Source organism: Ranitomeya variabilis, chromosome 1 (assembly GCF_051348905.1).
Source record: "Ranitomeya variabilis isolate aRanVar5 chromosome 1, aRanVar5.hap1, whole genome shotgun sequence".
Lineage (NCBI taxonomy): Eukaryota > Metazoa > Chordata > Amphibia > Anura > Dendrobatidae > Ranitomeya > Ranitomeya variabilis.
In genome coordinates, this window is record NC_135232.1 from 855,439,652 (window position 1) to 855,465,235 (window position 25,584).

The window sequence follows — 25,584 nt, forward strand, 5'->3', positions numbered from 1 at the left end:
TACTCCTTCATTGGAGTCTAGCTGTGTTTAATTAAACTGACAGGACTTCATTTGGAAAGGCACACACCTGTCTATATCAGACAGGGGTCCCCAACCTGTAGCTCTGGAGCCACATGTGGCTCGCGGTCCCATGAATTGTGGCTCGCGGTCCCATGAATTGTGGCTTGCGGTCCCATGAACTGTGGTTCGCGGCTGTCTGTCTGCTTGGTGCATTAGCTCCAGTTCTAGCAAACAGGTATGAAGAACATCTGAAAATGGTGAATTTTGTTAGCAGTCCTGCACAATAGAGCAGATTTGAATGCACATATACTGGTCTTAGGGGTTTTGAGATGATTTAAGTATTGTACGCTTGAGACAAGATGACAGCACCTGTCAGATGAAGTGTTTGAAGCTGGATGTGACAGTGTCTTGGGAGAGCTTTATAGGTGAATACTGAATAGGGGGTATTGTAGGAACCCCTGGATCTTTGTATACAGCTTTGGGGTGATTGATTTTTGTGGAAAAACTTTGGTTACCATTATACCTGTAATGGGGGCTTTGGTTGCCACTATTGTGAGGGGGGCAGGAGCTGAATGTGGCTCGTGACCCTGTCTCAAGGCTGGATGTGGCTCGCGACCCTCTCTCACAGCTGAGTGTGGCTCTCAAGGTCAGAAAAGTTGGGGACCTCTGATATAAGACCTCACAGCTCACAGTGCATGTCAGACCAAATGAGAATCATGAGGTCAAAGGAACTGGCCAAGGAGCTCAGAAACACAATTGTGGCAAGGCACCAAACTGGCCAAGGTTACAACAGAATTTCTGCAGTACTCAAGGTTCCTAAGAGCACAGTGCCCTCCATAATCCTTAAAGGGAACCTGGTCACCCCCAAAATCGTGGGTGAGGTAAGCCCACCGGCATCAGGGGCTTATCTACAGCATTCTGTAATGCTGTAGATAAGCCCCCGATGTATCCTAAAAGATGAGAAAAAGACGTTAGATTATACTCACCCAGGTGCGTTCCCGCTGCTGGTCCGGGTCCGGCGCCTCCCATCTTCATCAGATGACGTCCTCTTCTGGTATTCACGCTGCGGCTCCTGCACAGGCGCACTTTGTCTGCCCTGTTGAGGGCAGAGCAAAGTACTGCAGTGCGCAGGCGCCGGGAAAGGTCAGAGAGGCCCGGGACCTGCGCACTGCAGTACTTTGCTCTGCCCTCAACAGGGCAGACAAAGTGCGCCTGTGCAGGAGCCGCAGCGTGAATACCAGAAGAGGACGTCATCTGATGAAGATGGGAGGCGCCGGACCCGGACCAGCAGCGGGACCGCCCCTGTGTGAGTATAATCTAACGTCTTTTTCTCATCTTTTAGGATACATCGGGGGCTTATCTACAGCATTACAGAATGCTGTAGATAAGCCCCTGATGCCAGTGGGCTTACCTCACCCGCGATTTTGGGGGTGACCAGGTTCCCTTTAAATGGAATAAGTTTGGGACCACCAGAAGTCTTCCTAGCCTTGGTCGTCCAGCCAAACTGAGCAATCGTGGGAGAAGACCTTTGGTGAGAGAGGAAAAGAAGAACCCCAAGATCACTGTGGCTGAGCTCCAGAGATGCAGTAGGGAGATAGTAGAAAGGTCCACAAAGTCAAGTATTACTGCAGCCCTCCACCAGTCGGGCCTTTATTGCAGAGTGGCCCGACAGAAGCCTCTCCTCAGTGCAAGACATATGAAAGCCCGCATAGAGTTTGCTAAAAAATACATGAAGGACTCCCAGACTATGAGAAACAAGATTCGTCTGATGAGACGAAAATAGACCTTTTTGGTGATAATTCTAAGCGGTATGTGTGGAGGAAACCAGGCACTGCTCATCACCTGCCCAATACAATCCCAGTGAAACATGAAAGTTGAAGGAAACATGAATGCGGCCAAGTACAGAGATATCCTGGATGAAAACCTCTTCCAGAGTGCTCTGGACCTCAGACTTGGCCGAAGGTTCACCTTCCAACAAGACAATGACCCTAAGCACACAGCTAAAATAACAAAGGAGTGGATTCAGAACAGCTCTGTGACCATTCTTGACTGGCCCAGCCAGAGCCCTGACCTAAGTCCAATTGAACATCTCTGGAGAGACCTGAAAATGGCTGTCCACCAAAGTTCACCATCCAACCTGACGGAACTGGAGAGGATCTGCAAGGAAGAATGGCAAAGGATCCCCAAATCCAGGTGTGAAAAACTTGTTGCATCATTCCCAAGAAGACGCATGGCTGTACTGTCTCAAAAGGGTGCTTCTACTCAATACTGAGCAAAGGGTCTGAATACTTATGATTATGCGATATTTCAGTGTTTCTTTTATAATAAATTTGCAAAAGTTACTACATTTCTGTTTTTTCAGTCAAGATGGGGTGCAGAGTATACATTAATGAGAAAAAAAATGAACTTATTTGAATTTACCAAATGGCTGCAATTAAATAAAAAGAGTGAAAAATTTAAAGGGGTCTGAATACTTTCCGTACCCTCTCTATATAGGCTTCTGGACTACAGAGTGTGTACTTTTTTTGTCATACAATTTTTATACACTTTTAGGGCTCATACTTATCTGCATTTAAAACGAACAAGTACAATCCAATAAAAAAAAAATTGGATTGCACTCTGACTAATGTTATTGAATGATTATGTGTTCATTTTTTGTCAGCTCGAACTGAGAAAAAAAAATCGCATCATGCTGCAAGTGGCGGCAAATATCGGACGAGACTCAGCAATGCAAGTCAATGGGTGCAAAAGAAAAAAGTAAAAAAAAAAAATTGCACAGCATACGGACCATGCATGTGTCGTGTGATTTTTTTTTTATGCACCCATCTCATAGGAAACCCGGCATTTCAACAGTTGGATACAGTAAATTCACAGCCCGAACTGTCAGAATAGACTACATATATAGATATTATAAACAAAAATAAATGGTGTGGGGTCCCCCATATTTTTCTTAACCAGCTGAGCGAAAGCCGACAGCTGGGGGCTAATGTTTATAGTCATGGAATAGGGGGTAATAAACATGGAGCAAATATAATGAATGATTACTTTGTGTTTTATTTTTATATTAATATATTAATAAATGAATAAAAGAAGGTCAGTGAGTTTTTATTTAAAATAAAAGGACTTCACTTTATTTTTGTCTTTATTACATTTGACTATGGTGTTAGTAATGGGGGTTTCTTATAGACACCTTTCCATTGCTAACCCCTGGGCTTGATGTCAGCTAACATTACAAAGCTGACATCAACCCAAATACTATTACCCTATCTGCCACCACACCAGGGTTAACATCAGCCCGCAGCTGTCTGCATAGCCTTCGCTGGAGGACCTCGCATCATTTTTTTTTTGGGGGGGTCACCTTTGTTAATAACCAGTAAAGGCTAAACAAACAGCTGTGAGCTGATATTAATAGCCTGGGAAGCTGCATGTTTATTACCCCCTTCCTCAAGACCAGCTCTCAGCTGTCTGCTTCCCTCAGCTGGTTAATAAAAATTAGGGGGACCTAACAACATTTTTTGCTTTTATTTATTTAATTTTGAAATAAATGTACAGTAAAGTACACACATAAAGCACTGATTATATATCTCAATACCATTTATCTATATCTGCATATAACATTGTTTTATCAATTAGTAAACTAGCTTGAAATGACAGAGAATTACTGTATGTAAAAGCTGATGTTAACGCATTGCACATGGATTGAATACGCATGTCAAACAGATGCTACTTGCTAAAAATTGCAATGGATTAGCATGACACTCGTCTGACTTTTCAGGAACAACATCGGACTGATTTTATTTACGCTGATGAGTGTGAGCCCTTAGGGTATGTGCACACGATGCAGATTTAGTGCAGTTCTGCAGCGTTTTTTTCTGCAGCAGAAACGCTGCAGAACTGCACTGTGATTTACATAACAATGTAAATCAATGTGAAAAAAAAAAAAGCTGTGCACATGGTGCAGAAAAATCCATGCAGAAACGCTGCAGATTTCAAAGAAGTGCATGTCACTTCTTTTGTGCAGAACTGCAGCGTTTCTGCACCCATAGACTTCCATTTTGTGGGTCAAATCCGCATAAAAACTGCAGATGTAAATACCATCTGCAGTTTTTATGCGGATTTGGGTGTCAAAACCGCAGCAGACGGAAGTGACGTCAGTGATGTGGAGGAAGTGTGTGGGCGGAGTCGTACTGTCGGATGGGGATCGATGTGAGGCGTATGGTATGTATAGGGTCTGTGTGTGTGTGTCTGTGTGTGTTTCTGTGTGTCAGTAGTGACTCATTGAAGTCATTCGTCGGGTGGGACTATTTCTCCCATCGAAATGTGATGATGGGAGAGTTGTCCCATCGTCAGGCGACTGACTACAATGGGTTAAAAACACTAACACACATAAAACATACATTACATACAACATATAACATGTAGTACATACTCACCACATACGTCCCCGAAGGCCACCATCCACGATCATCCTTGTCCCAAAATAAAAAAAAAAAAATATTTTCTGTCGTAATCCATAATATCGCTTGTCCCACGACGTCCTCCGGTGATACACTGCAGGAGTTAATCGCTCCTGCAGTGTATCGGAGCTGCCCGTTCGTTTCCTGGAGTTAAATGAACTTCGGGAGCTCACTTTACGGCAATTGAACTGCCGTGAAATCACTCACACAGCAGTGCCGTAAAGCGAGAGTCCCGGAGTTCATTGAACCCCGGTAAACTCGCGCGCATGCGCAGGCACACTGCAGGGGCTTTAGCTCCTGTCAGTGTGTTTTGGCAGCCATGGAGAGCAGTCACATCTCCTGGTGTGGCTGTTCTCCATGGCAGATCGTCGTGGGACACTCGATATTAATGGACTACGTCGGAAAAGACTACAGATCATCAAGGGATTTGTAAGTATGGTTAAATTTAGAATATTAAAATACTTTTTCCTGTGTCTTTTTTTTGTGTTCGGTAATTTGGGGTTAATAATGGATAGGCGTCTTATAGACGCCTCTCCATTATTAACTGGGGTTAACGTCACCTTACAATGTCAAGGTGACATTAACCCCTTATTACCCCATATCCCACCGCTACACGGGAGTGGGAAGACAGAGGCTAAGCACCAGATTTGGCGCATCTTAGAGATGCGCCATTTCTGGGGCGGCTGCAGGCTGGTGTTTGTAGCCGGGGGGGGGCAATATCCATGGCCCCTCTCTAGGCTATGAATATCAGCCCGCAGCTGTCTGCGTAGCCTTTTCTGGCTATAAAATATAGGGGGACCCCCATGTCATTTTTTTTTCTGGGGTCCTCCTATTTTAATAGCCAGTAAGGCCACGCAGACAGCTGTGGGTTGATATTCATAGCCTGGGAAGATTAACCCCTTCCCTGGCTACAAATTAGCAGCCTGCAGTCGCTGGCTTTCCCTTTCTGGACATGAAAATTGGGCGGGAGCCTACGCCAATTTTTTTTGAGGGGTAAATAATGGATAGGCATCTTTATAGACGCCTCTCCATTATTAACTGGGGTTAACATCACCTTAGGCTACGTTCACATTTGCGTTGTTGGGCGTAGCGTCGGCGACGCATACCGACACATGCGTCATGCGCCCCTATCTTTAACATGGGGGGCGCATGGACATGCGCCGGTATGCGTTGTACTGCGTTTTACGACGCATGCGTCATATAGACGCACAAGACAGGGCACAGGGGACGCTACTTGTAGAGTTTTCCCTGCGCCGAAAGTCCCGATCTGTAGGATCTTATGACAACGCATGCGTCGCAAAACTCTGCGTTGTGTACATGTGTTGTTGGTTGCGTCGCGTCGCTGCGCCCAACAACGCAAATGTGAACGTAGCCTTCACATTTGCGTTGTTGGGCGTTGCGTCGGCGACGCAACGCACAACGCATGCAAAAACGCATTGTTTTGTGACGCATGCGTCCATTTTTGGCTTGATTTTGGACGCAAAAAAAATGCAACATGTAGCGTCCTCTGCGCCCTGACGCTTGCGCCAAAAATGACACATGCGTCACAAAACGCAAGACAACGCATGTCCATGCGCCCCCACGTTAAATATAGGGGCGCATGACGCATGCGTCGCCGAACCTGCGCCCGACGCAACGCAAATGTGAATGTAGCCATACAATGTCAAGGTGACGTTAACCCCATATCACGTAATTTTTTTTTTTTAAACTTTATCTCTTTATTTAGCTTTAAAAAAAGCTGACAAATCAGCATAAAAAAAACACATAAAAAACGCACAAAAAACGCATGAAAACGCACTAAAAACGCATTAAAAAATGCAGGAATTGTCAGCTGCGTTTTCTGCCAGAAGATGCAGATTTTGTGCAGAAAATTCCACCGTGCTAGTCCCGTTCAGTCTTGATGTTTATTATGTACGCTCACCGTGATTTCTCTTTGCTTATATTTTTACTATTATAATACGTCTGTTATCACACTTTGTTCTGGGCGACTGATTTTTTTTTAACCCACTCATTTTTGGATATTTATATGTGTCAATAAAAAAGTATTTATGTTTGTTTCTAAATTTTGGTAGTCTTCCCATTCTTTGTTCTTATTACTTCATTTGTATCTAATCACTATCTACTTCATAATCAATATTTTTAACTGAATACACTTATTAACCATTCACCTATTAAGTTACTTGTGTAAGTGGATCCGATTCTGATGGCTATATCGGAATATCTACATCCTAAGCAATACAGAGATTCTAAACCTAAAATCATACACAACCATTAGTGCAGCATGTTCCTGCTCACTGCTTACTGTGGCTTCTACCCAGGATACTGCTTGTAAGTTTATGCAGGAGGCACTGTTGTTTATTGATACATGTACTTCAGAGCCATGGAAAGCTATAAGGGAGACCTGAAACTTAAAAGCTAGAAACTTACAAGGTCAAAGTCACAAGGAACATGAATTTTAAGTCTGGGGCCACATGATAACTTCTATCTCTTGCCTTAAAAAGAAGCAATCAACTTCAGGGAAACCATACAGAATACTATTTCTTGTCCAACTTAAGATCTGCACTACGTCTTACTTCATGTATGATGTTATCGTATAAGAAGTAATAGTAACAATATATTTTTCTATTATGGAGCAGCAAGGGGTGGAGGACACAAGAAGTAGCAACAGCAGAGGTAACACCTGTTACAGTCTTCTCTTCATTGTGGCTGCTGCTGGCTCTCTGTGTCTGTATTGAGACTCAGATTAACCCCTTACAAGAGGACCTGCGTCAGCACCCGGGAAATCAAGGCAAGCGTTGGGACCCATTGCACATGGGAGATTGAGGTGGGCACTTGCCACAAATTTCCATTTTAGTTTTTAATAACTTGCTATCAACTCAAACTATGAGGTGGACCACATATGACTCTGCAAGGACGCTGTAGCAGGTTCACCCACAGTCAACACCTGCATTTAGAACGTGGAGCCGCAGTTGTAGTGAGAAACTAACTCAATCTCTGGCTTTCTAATCATTTACAAAGCTGAACGAGAACTATGTGAACAGTTTAGGAAGCAGCTGTGGTGCTTCCGCTAAGGCTACGTTCACATTTGCGTTGTTGTGCGCAGCGTCGGCGACGCAACGCACAACGCAGCGTTTTGTGACGCATGCGTTCATTTTTTTTTTACGCCAAAAAACTGCATCATGCAGCGTTGTCTGTGCCCTGACAGTTGCGCCAAAAATGACGCATGCGTCACAAAACGCTAGACAACGCATGTCCATGCGCCCCCCATGTTAAATATAGGGGCGCATTACGCATGCGTCGCCGCGGCTGCGCCCGACGCAACGCAAATGTGAACGTAGCCTAAGGGCTTGTTTCCACTTGCGAGAAACACGTCTGTGTCTCGCATGTGGAAACCAAGCTCTGGCGCCGGCACTTTGGAGCGGAGCGTGCAGCTCCATGTGTTCCTATGCGGCCGCACGCTCCGCTCTGTAGTGCCGGCGCCGCAGCTTGGTTTCCACATGCGAGACACAGACGTGTTTCTCGCAAGTGGAAACAAGCCCTTACAGTCCGGGTCTCCGCAGACCCAGATTAGCTCTACAGCGCACCTGAGAGGCTGAATTTGCCCAGGAAATAGGGTTAAAATGTCAGATCCAGTTACAGGGCAAATGAGCAATGAAAAAAAAGAATTTTAATTGTAAATTGCCCCTAAAGGGAAAAGGGCCTAGTCTTGAACAAGTTAATATAGGCTAAGGCCCCATAAAAGTAAGTTAGTAATTGCCCTCCGTTTTTCACGGATAGAACACATACCGAATATAGTCTATGGTGCCGTTCACATATGTATTTTTTTGTAGATCATGTGTCCATAAAAAAAATTACAGGGACATGTGAATTTTTGATCAGTCACAAATCAAAATCATCCATACAAGTCTTTGGGTGTGGAAAATTCCCCGATAATACACAGATGCCATTAAATGGGTAACAGAAGCTTTGAAAAAAAAAAATTTAAACAAAATTATTGATGCAGCACTGATCGTAAAAACTGAAACACTGACCAAATGTTTCCGAAACTTATTTTTATTATGTACATGACAAAATTACAATGTCTGACTGAGGCTCTAAGCGTCCTATTGCATACACCAGAATGTGTGAAATAATGTCTCCGACAATTGCCATCCACCATCAATTGTCTGCAATTTTACAGTCATGTGTGACACGCAGCAAAAAGGGGCCCCACATAGACTCGGTTGGCTAAAAAGGCCTGCATAAACATGGTTTTGACTCTTTACAGACAACTGTCTCCTCCTGTTAGGAGATTAACCCTTTTAGAAGCAGTTATGTCCTCATCTTGCAAATTAACAAACACAGCTTGGCTAAAGCAGCTGGGTCCACCTCCTTTGGCCAAGCTGCATATTACAAAGGAACATCTTAATACATGGCCGATAAGGAAAAATATTCTTTATTTAGTAAGATTCAGGAGATTGATTTGTATTTTGCTGATTTGTTGCCCATTGGAATGCATTGGTGAAGTAAATCACTATGTTTCCATTTCACTTTTCCTGAATTTATGAAATAGGTGAATCGATTCTCATATTATATTCTTTGGACCAGTGACTTGACAAAATGGCAAAACAGAAAAGTAATGTGCTCATCTGGCCATGTCTGAGCACAAGCATCCATTGACCATTCAGATGTTGTACAAAACCATCTGCCCTCTTACTGTTCATAACTCCCAAAGAAGAGAATCTTAACAGATTTTAATCTCATTCTAATAAAATGAAGTCTGCATCCCCATCATACTGCAGCATCTGATTTATTAATGATATGCATTTGAGAAGAGTCTTACATCATTTTCTATTTCGTCACTTTTGTGTTTCTATTAGAATTGATAGATCTTCTTTAAACTTCCCATACACTTTAACTATCTGCCGACAACTATTACTTCCCCACATACACATGTAAGCTGGATATACACCACCGCCAGACATGTCTGACAGCAGTTAATGTCCATGAGAACTAAAGTATTGAGCCCTACTCTTTTTCCTCAGACATCCAGCGACGGCAGTATCTGGAGAACACATACACATCTATGGTTGGGGAATATGGATGACATTCACCTAATGCGTCTTTTGACCCTTCTCACTCACAAGTCCATAGGTGACAATTAGTAGCAGCAACCTGGACCAAGACCTTGCACATTTTGCTGCTGTAGGATCATAGAGATATATGCAAAGTTCAGCTTTTAGCCTTTTGGTAGCATGGCTCTGAGGTACACACATCGATTAACAGCAGTGTTGTGAAAAATGTTAGTGGCCTCCAGTCAGCTTACAAAATCAACAATGTCTGAGAATGGGCTTAGTAAATATCCATAACTCTATACAATATTTTATTTTAAAAAAAGGAGCTGACAGAAATATTTTAGATATTTGCCTAACAACCCTGATATCTGCCTTCCAAGAATTCATTGAGATAAATGATTCTAATTTGATAGCAATGAAGAGATGTAATCAGAGCCCCGAGCACGGCTTTTACTATCTAATCACAGTAAGTGGCCCTCTGAAGGTCACTCAATGTATAGATGCCATAAGGTTTTATCCGATTTACCATATTAGTGCAGCTAAATTAACTGTTGCATTTGTGTCACAATATTGTTGCCACAATTTTTTATAAAAACCTGCAGTGTTTTAACCCCTTCACGACCTTGCCCTTTTCTGTTTTTGTGTTCTCGTTTTTCACTCCCCTCCTTCCCAGAGCCATAACTTTTTTATTTTTCCGTCAATATGGCCACGTGAGGGCTTCTTTTTTTTTTGCGGGACAAGTTGCACTTTTCAACGACATCGTTGGTTTTACCATGTCGTGTACCAGAAAACGGGGAAAAAATTCCAAGTGCGGTGAAATTGCAAAAAAAGTGCAATCCCACACTTGTTTTTTGTTTGGCTTTTTTGCTAGGTTCACTAAATGCTAAAACTGACCTGCCATTATGATTCTCCAGGTCATTAGGAGTTCATAGACACCAAACATGTCTAGGTTACGTTTTATCTAAGTGGTAAAAAAAAATTTCCAAACTTTGCTAAAAAAATAAATAAAAAAAAATAATAAAAAATTGCGCAATCTTCTGTTACCCGTAGGGTCTCCATTTTTCGTGATCTGGGGTCAGGTGAGGGCTTATTTTTAGCGTGCCGAGCTGGCGTTTTTAATGATACCACTTTTGGGCAGATATGTTCTTTTGATCGTCCCATTATTACATTTTAATGCAAATGTCGCGGCGACCAAAAAAACGTAATTCTGGCGTTTCAATTTTTTTTCCAGCTACGCTGTTTAGCGATCAGGTTAATCCTTTTGTTTTATTGATAGATCGGGCAATTCTGAACGCGGCGATACCAAATATTTGTAGGTTTGATATTTTTTTTATTGTTCTATTTTGAATGGGGCGAAAGGGGGGTGATTTAAACTTTTATATTTTTTTTTATTTTTTTTCATATTTTTAAAACATTTTTTTTTTACTTTTGCCATGCTTCAATAGCCTCCATGGGAGGCTAGAAGCTGGCACAACGCGATCGGATCTGATGATCGCTACATAGCAGCGATCATCAGATCGCTGCTATGTCACTGAATTGCAGGCTTACTATGAGCGCCAACCACAGGGTGGCGCTCACAGCAGGCCGGCATCAGTAACCATAGAGGTCTCAAGGACCTCTATGGTTACCATCCTGACGCATCGCCGACCCCCGACCATGTGACGGGGGTCGGCGATGCGATCATTTCCGGCCGCGCGGCCGGTTAAATGCCGCTGTCAGCGTTTGACTGCAGCATTTAACTGGTTAATAGCCGCGGGTGAATCGCAATTTCACCCGAAACTATTGCGGGCAAATGTCAGCTGATCAAAACAGCTGACATGTCCCGGCTTTGAGGTGGGCTCACCGCCGGAGCCCACATCAAAGCAGGGGACCCGACCTCCGCAGTAATAGTACGGCGGAGGTTGGGAAGGGGTTAAAAAAGATAACAAATGCTAAAATAGTAAACAAAAAGCTACACAAGTAAATACAGCCTAAAAGCATTTGGCGAGGTGTTATCACTTCTGGTTCCGTTCTAAAGTGTCGGTAGTAAGACTAGATTAATAAAACAATAGCTTACCGGTGGCAGTCGCAGACTTTCCTTGTCGTGCTCATTGTCTTTGCTGCAGGAAAGGGAAAATAAGATCAAGACTATCAACTTATATTACAGGGAAGAAAACATTATGTACATACAATGGCTCTAATTCATTACATGGCTTTGGGCAGAATTTTGGTGTAAAACGGTTTGAAAAGTTACAATTTTTTGGCTCAAAAAATCTTGAGACTTTTAGAGTTCTTTAGTAGAGCTTATCAGTGAAGCGTATGACCAAAAGCAGTTAGCAAAGCTATTATAAATTATGAAAAACGCACCAAATTAAGAGGCGGACTCTTCTTCATAAATTTGTACTAAACAATCTTGATGAATTGGGGATAATAAGTATATGCAAAGAGCAGTGCCAATTTTACAAACCTTATGTTCACCTTCAAATATTCTACATGCGATATAACCAAAATATAAAGTTCTGAAACACTGCCATTGAAAACAGTTGAAGATGTTGTCTGTAGGCAGATATGTAACTAACTGAATAGCTCAGACCCTGTAATGCAGCGTTCACGGTCAGTTTTCCTACATGAGATGACTGTACAGTGCCTGGTGTAAGGGAGTACAGAAAGCTTAGCATAACCACTAGGCCAGCAAGGAATCCAGGGAAACTGATTCAATCTAGGAAAACGGTGAATGCAGCTCTGGCTTACCTATTTTTATGGCTCTCTTATATTTAGACTGCAAAACTGCTATACTATCCAATCAGAATATAATGGGAAACCTGACCAAAAGTCACTGAGAACCATCCCTAGGATTAAAAATGAATCCATCATAGATCAATTAAAAACAGCAGCTTTGAAGCAAAGGCGAATGGGGAATTTATTGGCTTTGTAGAACAATACTCTTCATACCTTCCCTCTGACAAAACCTCCATGCCGCTGAACTCCTGCCTCTCGACACTCCTGGAAGTGACAAAGCTTTCTGTGTTCTGGAACAAAAATGATGACATAAAAAGAAAACAACATTACGCTAAACATATTTGTGTGAAGGCCATTTTCACATTTTAATTTGAAAAAGAGTAAAATAAAATACATCAGAATTATAAAGGTCATAGTGAAATGAGACTCGGTACTTATAAATGTTGCCCCTCTAAAAAGAAGTATGATATTAAAATCATAAGGACAAATCCCACTGGAAACAAAAAGTAATCACAATCAGCCACCCGTAATGTCTCACAAACAGTCTTGGTGTAAAAAGCCGTAACTGTAGTTGAAAAAAATGCAAAACAAAGAAAGAAATGGAGCACCATATGATCAACAGATTACTTCTAATGGGCAAATAATATTCACTCTCCATTCGGGAATAGGCAATGTTTGAGTAACAAAACTACGGGGAAGATTTAGTACTGGTGCAAATTAAGAATTAACTAGGTGCCCAGCAACCAACTTAATGCAAAACGGTCTGTATAGCCCTGCCCAAACCACTGATTGACAGCTTTCTGCCTATGCACAGTGTACACAAAGCTGAAAATCGGGAGTGTGGGAAGGGTTACACAGAGATCATGAATATGGAGAGCTACATGGCGGCAGCTTTACTAGTCCACTAGTGATAATACCATGCTGATAAAAAAGTGATTTGATCAAAACTACAGATATCAGCCCAGTAAGTGACACATCGCTGGAATCAGGGTCTTTACATCATGCTGCTTCTGATTAGGTGGCGCAAACCTGGTAACAGATTCCTTTTATGATCAGCTATCTATTGTTAGGAAATAATATGAGGGGTCACCTAACATTGGAAATACAGAATCACATTTTATTTGCATTTATCACATCAGTTTTATTAATTTATTCTTGCAATCCCCTGTAAATATTTTTTCTTTCTAATGAATGTATTTTATGAACTACATTAATTACAGGTCATAACCACAACCACTGCACATTAAAGGCTGTAGAAAAACCATTGCCACATTAGTTAGATCTAGAATGCAAAAGGACATGGAACCAGTAAGTGTTTCAAGAACCCAGAGGTTACCAAGGCCATGCAACTGCTGTCTGGCACCCAGTCATTTTCCCATGTATGTGCCCCCGCTGACTTCAGTAGGCAGCAGAATCAGCATTTATGGCCATATCTCATCTTCAGCTCTCAGTCAGTATTGGTCTCTGACAGCTCAGAACACTTTGTGCTTCGCCTTGGGCTGTAGTAGCTGACAAAAAACCTCTCTCCGACTGCTAACAGTGGCACTGTGTGGTCAATACAACTTAAGGTACCGTCACACTGAGCGACTTTGCAGCGATATAGACAACGATCCAATCGCTGCAGCGTCGCTGTTTAGGTCGCTGTAGAGACGTCAAACACAGCAGCTCCAGAACGATGCAGGAGCGATCCTGTGACGTAACGGCGACTCACTTATCGTTCTCACAGGTCGTTAGCTCCATGTAAAACATTGCTGGCATCTTTGCTTTTGCTGTCAAACATGACGATACACGCCGACCTGACGACCAAATAAAGTTCTGGAGTTCTAGCTCTGACCAGCGATATCACAGCGGGATCCAGATCGCTGCTGCGTGTCAAACACAATGAGATCGCTATGCAGGACGCTGCAAAGTCACGGATCGTTGTCGTTCTTGTTGTAAAGTTGCTGAGTGTGAAGGTACCTCAAGGCCTTAAGACCATTCTAAGAAAAAAGCTTTAGCAAAGAGAGAAAAGTACTCGAGAATGAATCATCACTCCACTATGAACCTTTTTTAGACCAAGTGAAAAACAAAAATGGCAACGTTTACTATGGAAATCTTTCTGCACCCATATTACAAGTGCAAGTCCTGGAATAGGTGCAGGTCTACCTATAGGTTACTTCAGACATCTGTGCAAATGGGTCTGAGCAGGGACTGGCCAAAGTCTCCGGATCCAGGCTTTATTTATGTCTATGAGCGGTGATGCCCGGCAGGAGAGCCATGGCCAGTCTGTGCCTTGCGGTCTGTGCTCGGACCACAGACTGATGCAGCCCTAATGACCAGGATGTGTGGACCTAATAAGGGAGCAGTCATGGGCCCATATTGCATGCTGTGAAAATGCTTTATAAGCAATCATTGCTTTCTGCCTACACTGTCTACTTGTATTAGCAATTCACAAAATGATCCCGGCCACAAGAGCTTGTATCACCCACCAAGGTGCTGTCCTGATTGTCATTGAGCTCGGACAGCTTGCTGCTGGACTTCTGTCTCTTTGGTTTGCTTCTTTCCTCTATGTAGCCAGAGCAGTTCTCTTGAAGCTTCTCCCCTTCCTGCATCAGGCCACAATCTTCTAGGCTCCCACAGCCAGATGGGATGTTTTCTTTGTTAATCATCTCCCTAAAGGACACCAAAGAGTAAAGTAAACCATGTGATCATAGATAAAGAGTGGAACAACCTAAACACTGTCCAGATACACACCTCTAAATCGCGGTGTTTACCAAGAACACAGTCTAGGGGCCTCATTGATTTTAAATGGTAAATTATTTCTATGAAGGTCAAATGTAGCTGCATTTATAGGGAACAAAACATTCTTAAGACAAGGGCACTGAGAGGAATAATGTTAGATTATAATTCTAGACAATACCACCAATTCATTCCGTGCTTAAACAAGAACAAATAGTGATTATTTAGCTAGAAAGGTTATGAAAGAGCAGAAAAGCGGGATATAGAGGGGCTTGACTTCCTGGGGAACAGAAATGGGCTCAATCAGTGCCCATGTACATTACCGGAGATCTCATAGCATGATATTGGAGAGGGCAAGCTCTAGCAAGCACGCTCCGCAATAAACGGAATGCTGCACCTTGTCACAAAACTTACCGTCTCTACCTACAACATATTAGTGTGCCACATACAACCAGTACGGAAAGGATGGAGCCCAGGAAGCACATTTTTTAAGGTGTATAGGGTCAAATATAAGCAGGAAATAAATGAATGAAGGAGCGTTCATGAGCACCTGATGATATCACCATCACTACAGTACAATCACACCATTCTCGGCTCACGGTTGGTGGTAGCGGCATATGCAGTATAAATGTTGCATTTACTGATAACTTATAGGCGGACATGTTCAAACTGCCTGGAGTGGATGTTGATACATCTGCCTTTTCTTAAAGAGAATCTTTCAGCAGGTTTTTGCTTTGCAATCTGACAGCAGCATGAGGTTGGGACAGAGACCTTGATTCATTTACACTACTGACAGAGCTGCTAATCGGTGCTGGGGATGTGGCTGGACTAGGATGCACAAGACCAGTTGTCCTGTAGTGATAATCTCCTGCTGATAAAACACTGACTGTTAGGAACACACAGTTTAGTAAGTGACACATCGCTATATTCAAGGTCTCAGACCATACATTTTGGTGCTCTCATATTACGTAGCAAAAACCTGTTCGCAGATTCCCTTTAATGAAGTAAGCTGTTAATAAAATTCTAGGAGTGATGTTCCAGTAGTTCCTTACATGTCTCTTGGCTTTTTCCTGTTCTCATCCTGCTCTTTCAAATGTCTCCTCCTCTGTCTTGCAGACAGGCTTGTCGAAGGTGATGACGTTCCAGACTCAGATTCCTCTGAACTTTGACTTCCAGGGCCAAGTACGTCAAAAAGATGTTGCTCCACGGCAGTTCTGATTGTTCTTTCCAAGAGTCTGTGAAGAGTGGAAAGGACGCTGAAGTAGGTAGCTTTCTTTAGCAAAAAAATAAAAATATTGCCCCATGCTTGTAACCAAGTCCTCTCATGGAGAGATCAGAACGCTTATCCCAGGTGCTCAGAAGAAATCCCAGTTATGTCTATGCCAGGAGTCTGCCAAATGCAGAGATTAGTGGGGCTGCCAAAATAGTGAATAATACCCCAAAGAACTCATGTTATTAATGTAGAGGGACGGTCTAATTTTTAAGAGACTGTCTTGCAGAGTAATTTGATAGTAGAAGCTGAAACTATTAATTAATATTACAAGCACATTCACTGAGATAAGTGGATAGATGCCATAAGAAAGTGTTATTAGACAAAAGCTAAAACAACAACATAAAAAATAGCAAACAAAATAAAAAAATGAGCAGGTAAACAATACAAAAAGTGTAATACCCTAAAGGATTGAATTGTACTATGCCGTTGCAGAGATAACCACAGCCCTGCTGTTACATCTAGTTTTTCATCACAAAAACACAGAACTTAGTGACTTACTCTCGACCGGCAGGGACGGTGCTGACTTGGGCCACGTGACCACTACAGAAAGAAAATAAAAAGAATAGTTACATTAAGTGACATAGTCCTGCCAAGTTCAGCACTTAGAACATGGTGCAGAGGAAGGAGCCTTGTTTGTTTCCTTATTCCATGGTTGCATCATCTCTAAAAGTGGATTAGAATGTGATCCTCTGTCTAATCCTCACACACACCATGCAAACTGCTTCTATACTGAAGTCATCTCCATGTTAGTATAATGAGATTGACTCCAGGGCAGTAAATGAGCTTGTCATTTCAAAAGAATGCATCAATGCTTCATAAGAACATGCTCATTAACTCAAGTATGGCAGAATGGACCTTGCTACTAGAGTGGAGTAAATATGTTCGGAATCGGTCGCCGAATCTGAATGTGCCATATTCGTGCCATATTAGTACCCTACTCGTGCCGAATGTATGTTGATCGGTTCCGAACATATTCGGAAGTTTCTACTCCCATTGACTCCAATGACGTTCGTCTGTGTTCGACAAATATTGCAAAAACCATATTCGCTGCTGATCATAATCGGAACCGAATCTGAACAAATTCGCTCAACGCTACTTACTGCCTGGCCAGTAAGGACTCTTGTGTATGGATGAGTAGGTTTTGTAAATGCAAACTTATGAGATAAAGAACAGAAAACACATATGCAACTATGGGAGCTTTCACTAATATTCAATGCATCAAAACACTAATGGATTTGCGGTCTGTTTTCTGCCTGAAAGATAGATCCCCACCTCCCAAAAGAAAAGGTAGGTTTCTGTCGATAGCTTCTGTTCAGAGGCTTGTTACTAGTGATGAGCGAGCATGCTCTAAGGTGTTATCTGAGCATGCTCATGTGCTAATAGAACATCATTGGCGAGCTCGAAAACTATGCTTGATTCCGTTATCTGAGTAGAATGTATTGTGACTGTCGAACAGCCATGAGACATGCAGCCACGGTGACTCGAGCACGCCAAAGATACTCTATTAGCACACGAGCATACTCCGATAACGCTCACTCATCACTACTCATTACAAATTTCAAGTCAATATTGCTCTTTTTTTTTTTTTAGAATGTGTATTTTATTTCATTTATGAAAAATATCATCATCAAGAGAAAACTATGTAACTGACCTTGTTGCATAAAATAAACGCAAAGACAACAACACATGAAGGTGAGCAGAGTTCCTCAACAAGTGGCATCTCAAGAGACAGATGTGTCCAATCTCCGGGGATATTCTAAGAGTTCTGTTCCCTCAAAAAAACCTACGTGACTTCAACACTATTATTAAGGTTGATCTTACTCCACCACATAATAACAGACATTACCTCCATTTATAAATATGCATCGGAGAAGAATATAAGTCACTATAAAGCAGGCAGTAACAGGCAGCGAGTCCATGGCACAAGTCCATTATTTTAAGAATGCGGCATGTTAATAATTTACTCTACATGTAATTAGGCAATCAGTGGAATACAGGAAGCTATACGTTAAATAAGGACGCTAAAGAACACAAGCTGCTGCGTTCAATCTGACAGGCTTCCAGTTCTGCGATACCATTTGAATGGGTTGATGGACCCTTATGTAAAATGTGGCAACAACACATCTTATTAACATACTAGCACTTTGGGTCACATGAAAATGGGAAAAGTCTACTACTTCTTACACTACAGAGGCTTTCTAGTATTTTGGGCATGCAGCTTAATCGATAAGCAATGAGACATAATGCAACATTCTGATATACTCGGTAAGTCACTTCCTTCACATTTTCAAGATCCCTGTTGCCGTCAGTGATAAAAGTGTTTCTGTCTAGAAAATAAGTCTCCCTAGGCCAACTTGGAGCTCTCTACATGGAAAAGCTTTACCCTTCGATCACCTGTCAAAGGCCTCAAAACCAGCCAATCCAGTGCTCCTGCTTTGCACTGATGAGGAGCATACACCCCGAAACATGTGTCTGCAAAAAAGAGGGTCTGGTTTCTTATCCCAAGTCATATAGCAAGGCACTTTAAAGGCTTTATATCTTCAAATAGGTGACACTAGAATTCCTGTCCTCTTCGGCTCTGAGGAGGATATTTGCATATTTACATTCCCAAGGGAGAAATGCATGGCTTATAAGTCTCCTAACGATGACTAGCATAATACCAGCTAGAGTAAAGGGGTAGCAAAATGCCCAGCCGGCCCTGTTTTGTATTGCATATTTTGTATTTTCTTGTCCCTGGTACCACTCACTAGTATCTACCATATTCTTCTATATATGTTTATGCTATTATTTCTATTGTATAGGCATGGTTCCATTCCTTGGGGTTTCAATCTGCTCTGACCCATTTTCTTTACATTGTGTAGATTCCTCGATTTATATTTTACTAATATATTTTCAATAAAGTATAAGTCTTTTTATAGCATTGGTCAGTCATACTCATGCTTTCTCTGATAGGATATTAGATATGCATGAGACCCATATAAATACAGATCAATTGGATTATATTGGTGCTACAAAGAAATAAACTGAGCGGCATGCTGCACTATTTTTCCAAGCTACTTAGACATAGATATGAATCATACAACTTATTTTTGCACCAATTGGTTTGCAGTGTTGTGCATGTGAAGAGAGCAAACAATGAATGATTGTAATTTGGATAACCTTATTAATGGTTTAATTTTGCCACAATAAATAAGGGGATTTTCCTTACAGTTTGTGTGTTACCGGTAATGCTATAGTGTTGGCACATAAGTGACGACATACATAGGGCATAAAGGACAGACTGTTTTGTTACATTTCCACTGTTTGTGTCCAGCAATCATTCTTCAGGAGGAGGATATGTCAGCTGAATAATACTTTTCACGTTGTTCACATATGATACCGTTACTATACCATATGTTGCCCAGGAACTACTAAAAGGTAAAGATGAAACCTTTAGCTAACCATAGACATTAGAAGCCAAGCATCAAGATGAGTATTACCTGTAAAACCCCCAAAATATAGGCATGTAACTTCAATAATGGCTTTTAACCATCCTCAAAAGAACCGGATAAAAGCCAGCAATATATCAGATAAACATGGCGGAGGACACGAATTTAATGCCAAGCATCCTATACATATGTCAGTTTTCTGTTTGCTCCTCAACAGCAGATGTTAGAAGTAAAATATTGTTCTTTAACATATCCAATCATTTGTGCCCTCCGGGCTGCAGACATAGTCTAGCAGTGGCATAAACCTGTCTCCCCATAGAAATAACCTTTAATAATACTGAACTGGAAAGTCAGATGACACACTGTAGCTATTGGCTGACCTGTTGGCACACATTCTGCTCCACAGCAGTCCTCAAAGACATTTAATTGCCACCAGTGGGATAGTCGACTGAAATCTGAAGTCTCCAACTACCGGTAGTTCTATCAGGTGGAGCTTAACGTTTTAATCTGGTCACCGACCCATGATATTCCCTCAGTGTTGTCACAGGATTGTACGGCCACTAGCCACCGCATGAAGGTGCAGTTTTGTCTGGATGAGGTAGCTAATAGCCACCGAATAAAAGTGTAGTTTTGTCTGCATGTGGTAGTCTGCTAGTGGCTCCCACATACAGGTATAGTTTTGGATGCATGTGGCAGCTACTAGTTCCCGCATGCAGGTATAGTTTTTGATGCATTTGGCAGCCACTAGCCACCGCATGAAAGTTTAGATTTGTCTGGATGTGGCAGCCACTGGCCACCACATGAAAGTATAGATTTGTCTGGATGTGGCAGCCACTAGCCACTGCATGAAGCTGTAGTGTTGTCTGGATGTGAAAGCCACTAGCTACCGCATTAAAGTATAGTTTTTTCTGGATTAGGTAGCCACTAGCCCCCGCATGCAGGTATAGTTTTGTCTGCATGTGGCAGCCACTAGCCACCGCATGCAGGTATAGTTTTGTCTGCAAGTGGCAGCCATTAGCCACCGCGTGAAGGTATAGTTTTGTCTGCATGTAGCAGCCATTAGCCACCGCGTGAAGGTATAGTTTTGGATGCATGTGGCAGCCACTAGCCACCGCATGCAGGTATAGTTTTGGATGCATGTGGCAGCCACTAGCCACCGCATGCAGGTATAGTTTTGTCTGCATATAGCAGCCACTAGCCACCGCGTGAAGGTATAGTTTTGGATGCATGTGGCAGCCACTAGCCACCGCATGCAGGTATAGTTTTGTCTGCATGTAGCAGCCACTAGCCACCGCATGCAGGTATAGTTTGGTCTGCATGTAGCAGCCATTAGCCACCGCGTGAAGGTATAGTTTTGGATGCATGTGGCAGCCACTAGCCACCGCGTGAAGGTATAGTTTTGGATGCATGTGGCAGCCACTAGCCACCGCATGCAGGTATAGTTTTGGATGCATGCGGCAGCCACTAGCCACCGCATGCAGGTATAGTTTTGCCTGCATATAGCAGCCACTAGCCACCGCGTGAAGGTATAGTTTTGGATGCATGTGGCAGCCACTAGCCACCGCATGCAGGTATAGTTTTGTCTGCATGTAGCAGCCACTAGCCACCGCATGCAGGTATAGTTTTGTCTGCATGTAGCAGCCACTAGCCACCGCATGCAGGTATAGTTTTGTCTGCATATAGCAGCCACTAGCCACCGCGTGAAGGTATAGTTTTGGATGCATGTGGCAGCCACTAGCCACCGCATGCAGGTATAGTTTTGGATGCATGTGGCAGCCACTAGCCACCGAATGCAGGTATAGTTTTGTCTGCATATATCAGCCACTAGCCACCGCGTGAAGGTATAGTTTTGGATGCATGTGGCAGCCACTAGCCACCGCATGCAGGTATAGTTTTGTCTGCATATAGCAGCCATTAGCCACCGCATGCAGGTATAGTTTTGTCTGCATGTAGCAGCCACTAGCCACCGCGTGAAGGTATAGTTTTGGATGCATGTGGCAGCCACTAGCCACCGCATGCAGGTATAGTTTTGGATGCATGTGGCAGCCACTAGCCACCGAATGCAGGTATAGTTTTGTCTGCATATAGCAGCCACTAGCCACCGCGTGAAGGTATAGTTTTGGATGCATGTAGCAGCCACTAGCCACCGCATGCAGGTATAGTTTTGTCTGCATGTAGCAGCCACTAGCCACCGCATGCAGGTATAGTTTTGTCTGCATATAGCAGCCACTAGCCACCGCGTGAAGGTATAGTTTTGTCTGCATGTAGCAGCCACTAGCCACCGCGTGAAGGTATAGTTTTGGATGCATGTAGCAGCCACTAGCCACCGCATGCAGGTATAGTTTTGTCTGCATGTAGCAGCCACTAGCCACCGCGTGAAGGTATAGTTTTGGATGCATGTAGCAGCCACTAGCCACCGCATGCAGGTATAGTTTTGTCTGCATGTAGCAGCTGTTAGCCACTGCGTGAAGGTATAGTTTTGGATGCATGTGGCAGCTGGAGCGTGAGAACCAACCTGAACATATTTTATGCTAATAGTTACAGGAAAATGAGAAGCAACACTTTCTAATGGATTCCTTGAGGTTACTGTTACAAAAACCTTCCACAAGTTAAATATTTTCCAAATGGTTATTTATTTTAGGACAAAAAGGTGATTATACCTAATGAGACACAATAATACAACCATAGAGCTCAATTCGTGATTAATAATTCACTGTAACAGCATTATATGTATCTTAACAGACAACTATAAACCCTACTACCACCACTGAGCTCAGTAAATACCTGTATCGGTCCTATTCTGACCCTATGTGGTATAAGATTATCTAAACTGGTTAAGCCCTCTCAGTATTTTTTCTAGAACTGCACCCCCCATCCTGATTGTGACAGTCCGCCCTTCTCTTTAGCCTCCATCCTACATGTTATTCCTTCATGCTCTGCTGTCAATACCATGATGCATCAGGACATCAAACAGGCAGCTAGAATCAGTAACATACCTATCTGCTGGGATGACTGTGTGATTATCCTCCCTCCTAGTCTCCTACACAAGTTAAAAGGGTTTAGGTTGTCTACCACTGGTGACATTTTCGGCAAATACTCTGGCTTGCCAAATCTTAACGGCGTGTAATGTACACATAGTTAGGATTCGTCTCCACACGCCAGTTCCAGAGGTCATCATGTGACCACAAATGGGATTTGCACACTGGTAGGATTTGCCAAGCTGCAATGCTTAATGAGGATTTCAATAGGGGTGGATGTTCTTTCTCCCAGGCAATTATAAAGCTGACTTTATTTGGTGAATTATTAAGGATGAAGTCAGAATACATTTTAGAGAGATGTTTGGTGGGAGTTGATGGAAAGTGCAGAAATGTGTCTAGCAAAGAGGGATGCACTATTGAAGGGTATATATCGGAAAACTGAAGGCAGAAGGTTTGGAGTCTTGTACATTGTAGTAAGTTATGATGTTCTAGAGTACCTGAGGGTTGTAAGCTGATCACATCTGTGTTGTTTGTTGGCAAATACATCTCTGATGGGCCTCTCATTTGAATGAAGTAGACAATCTTCTGGGTTAGGAGGGGAACCTAGCACTGGTAAAATGTATGGGGCCATGGGTGAGAATTGTCTGGGTGGGATTTTGGTAAACATGGTATGCAATATTCACACCTTGGGGAATGGGGTATATTGGTCTTAGGGTGGGAAAGACCCACTGGAGGTGTTTGAGACATGTCTTTGGCCCTTCCCTCAATGCCAACATGTAGTAGTGAGGGGCTTCCTGTTTGTTTAGAATCCACCCACCTGCATAAGCAAGTTACAAGGTAGTATGAGTGTGAGTCAGGTAGACCCATCCAGCCTTCATGTATTTGAAGATTATGTGGTAGATGAGGTTGGTGGGTCCCACCCAGATGAAGCAAAGGAACAGCTGTTTAATTTTGTGATTGTGATTAGGTGATTCTGATGGAATAATGCTCAAACACTGCAGATTCCTTCAGCATCTTAGGAGTTAAAAGAAAATGTAGCCAAACATTTTCCATTAGCCCCATTGGGTCAGGCAGAAATTATGTACAGGGGAGGTTAGGGCTCAAGTAGGGATACTGATAGATCAAACATTTATCACCCACCCTATGGATAGTGTGTTATAGGGAATCCCCGCCAAAAGGTTTATGGTCGTTTTGCTCTCTGAAAAATAATATCAGCTATAACTTCGCGTATGCAATCGGTTTCTCCATGAAATAAAAATTACAGTTAAGCCTCATGTCCATATGAATTTAAGGTGCTTTGGGAGTGTCCGAGCCCTTCCCAAGCCAATGCCTTCCTAGCTCTATTTCCCACTTAGCCACACCATCCTCTGCCTGACAGCTCACTGGGCTGCGAGGGGAATAGAGCAATACTGATCTACAACATTAGGCTTCATAAAAAAATAACTAAGAACAAAAATAACAGTGGCATGGCCAAAAAAAAGCGAATCATTAACCAGCAGCCAGTGTAAGTAGCTAACCATGATAAGGCTGGGAACAACGTGTGCTTTAGAAACCTGACTGGCGGAATTGTAAATAAGACTCACTTGGAAAAATTGCAGATCACCAAAAAGCAAATATAAACTTTGGTGTAACTCAATAAATAACCAGAAGGTGACCTGGAGTCAGGTCCGGGACTCAGAGTGTAGAAAGACAAGAATACAGCAGAAAAAGGAGATTCTGTCCATGTTGCCCAGGAGGACAGCTACTGACAGCAGCTGAAAATCAGGGTGCACCTCCACGTCAGCGGGCTGCAGAGGCCAAAACTAGACCCTACATTGCTACCCCTGGTGGCTCAGAGAGCTTGTAGTCATATACCACGTCTGACCAGGCAATAAAGCCATAGTCACACAGTAAACATTAGATAACATATACAAACATTGCACTTATCACGTACTGAACTTGGATGACTTCTCCAATGCTCAGCTTCTGTCGCACACATGAATGTAACGTGTCACACGCCATATTATTTTGTCAAACTTCACTGCAGACAACATTTGCAGGTTATACACCTAATAGTAACTCATCCCATGATTGACCAGTATATTTTATAAAAACATGGAGGAAAGGCCGCAAGAACACAAGTTACGTGCTAGAAATCACGGTTACTGCAGTCTATGCAGGCCAAGAATCACCTATACTTACGGTTTTATGACTGGGACATGACAATGACATGCACAGGACAGCGAACACACCTGTCACTGCTCTCCAGTCAGGTAACCATCCTACTAAAGAGTACACAGCCAGCAAACGTGGATCTTCTCCCTGTGTACCCATGATGACTACTCCATCTGAGAATGTCCTTACATAACACTTCTATGCAGTTATAAAGGACGGCAGGTTGTGGCATCAGACTGCTCGCCGGGCACATGTCTCATGCTCGAGCAGGAGGGTAATGAGCCATGGGCACACCTACACTAATTCCTGTAGGCCTATGCAGTCACTATCCATTACATGGGCTACAACATTATTTGGAGATCATTTGAGTCACTGAGAAAAGTTCCTTCCTAATTTCGGCACATAGATAAAGTCCTGCTAAATGAGTTACATTATCCACAGTGCTGATTATGTGTTCCTCACCTCTGACTCTTGAGGAAGGACACTTCTATAGCTAGGTGACAGAAAAATTTGCCTCTGCTGATCAAATGGAAGGTCTAAGGCCAAGTTCACACTTCCATTTTTATATTCTGATTGTCTGTTCCTAAAAGTGGAACAAACGAATGGAATAATGTAAAAAACAGATCAGTTGCACAGCGGATGTAAAAGGGAGCAGAAGTACCCGTAGATTAGCATGGGGTCCTCTGGGTTCCTCTTTGTGTCAGTTTTTAGACCGGAGACAGATCCCATAATAATCAATAGAGCCTATTTGCATCAGCAATGCAACAAATCTGTTTTGCAAATGAACGCAGAAGCAGACCAAGG

At 42.7% G+C, this 25,584-nt stretch overlaps 1 protein-coding gene across 8 annotated transcripts in view; it reads right to left on the reverse strand.

The window, feature by feature from the left end:
- The window catches only part of FAM13A (family with sequence similarity 13 member A), a 255,579-nt gene that overhangs the window by 33,519 nt on the left and 196,476 nt on the right, over positions 1-25,584 (reverse strand). For all 8 annotated transcript variants that reach the window (XM_077277080.1, XM_077277061.1, XM_077277089.1 and 5 more), the window contains 5 exons: positions 16,719-16,760; positions 16,000-16,182; positions 14,698-14,881; positions 12,443-12,519; positions 11,568-11,610 (listed from right to left, as the gene is read on the reverse strand). In XM_077277080.1, the coding sequence (XP_077133195.1) occupies positions 11,568-11,610; positions 12,443-12,519; positions 14,698-14,881; positions 16,000-16,182; positions 16,719-16,760 (529 nt within the window). The remainder of the gene's footprint in view (positions 1-11,567; positions 11,611-12,442; positions 12,520-14,697; positions 14,882-15,999; positions 16,183-16,718; positions 16,761-25,584) is intronic.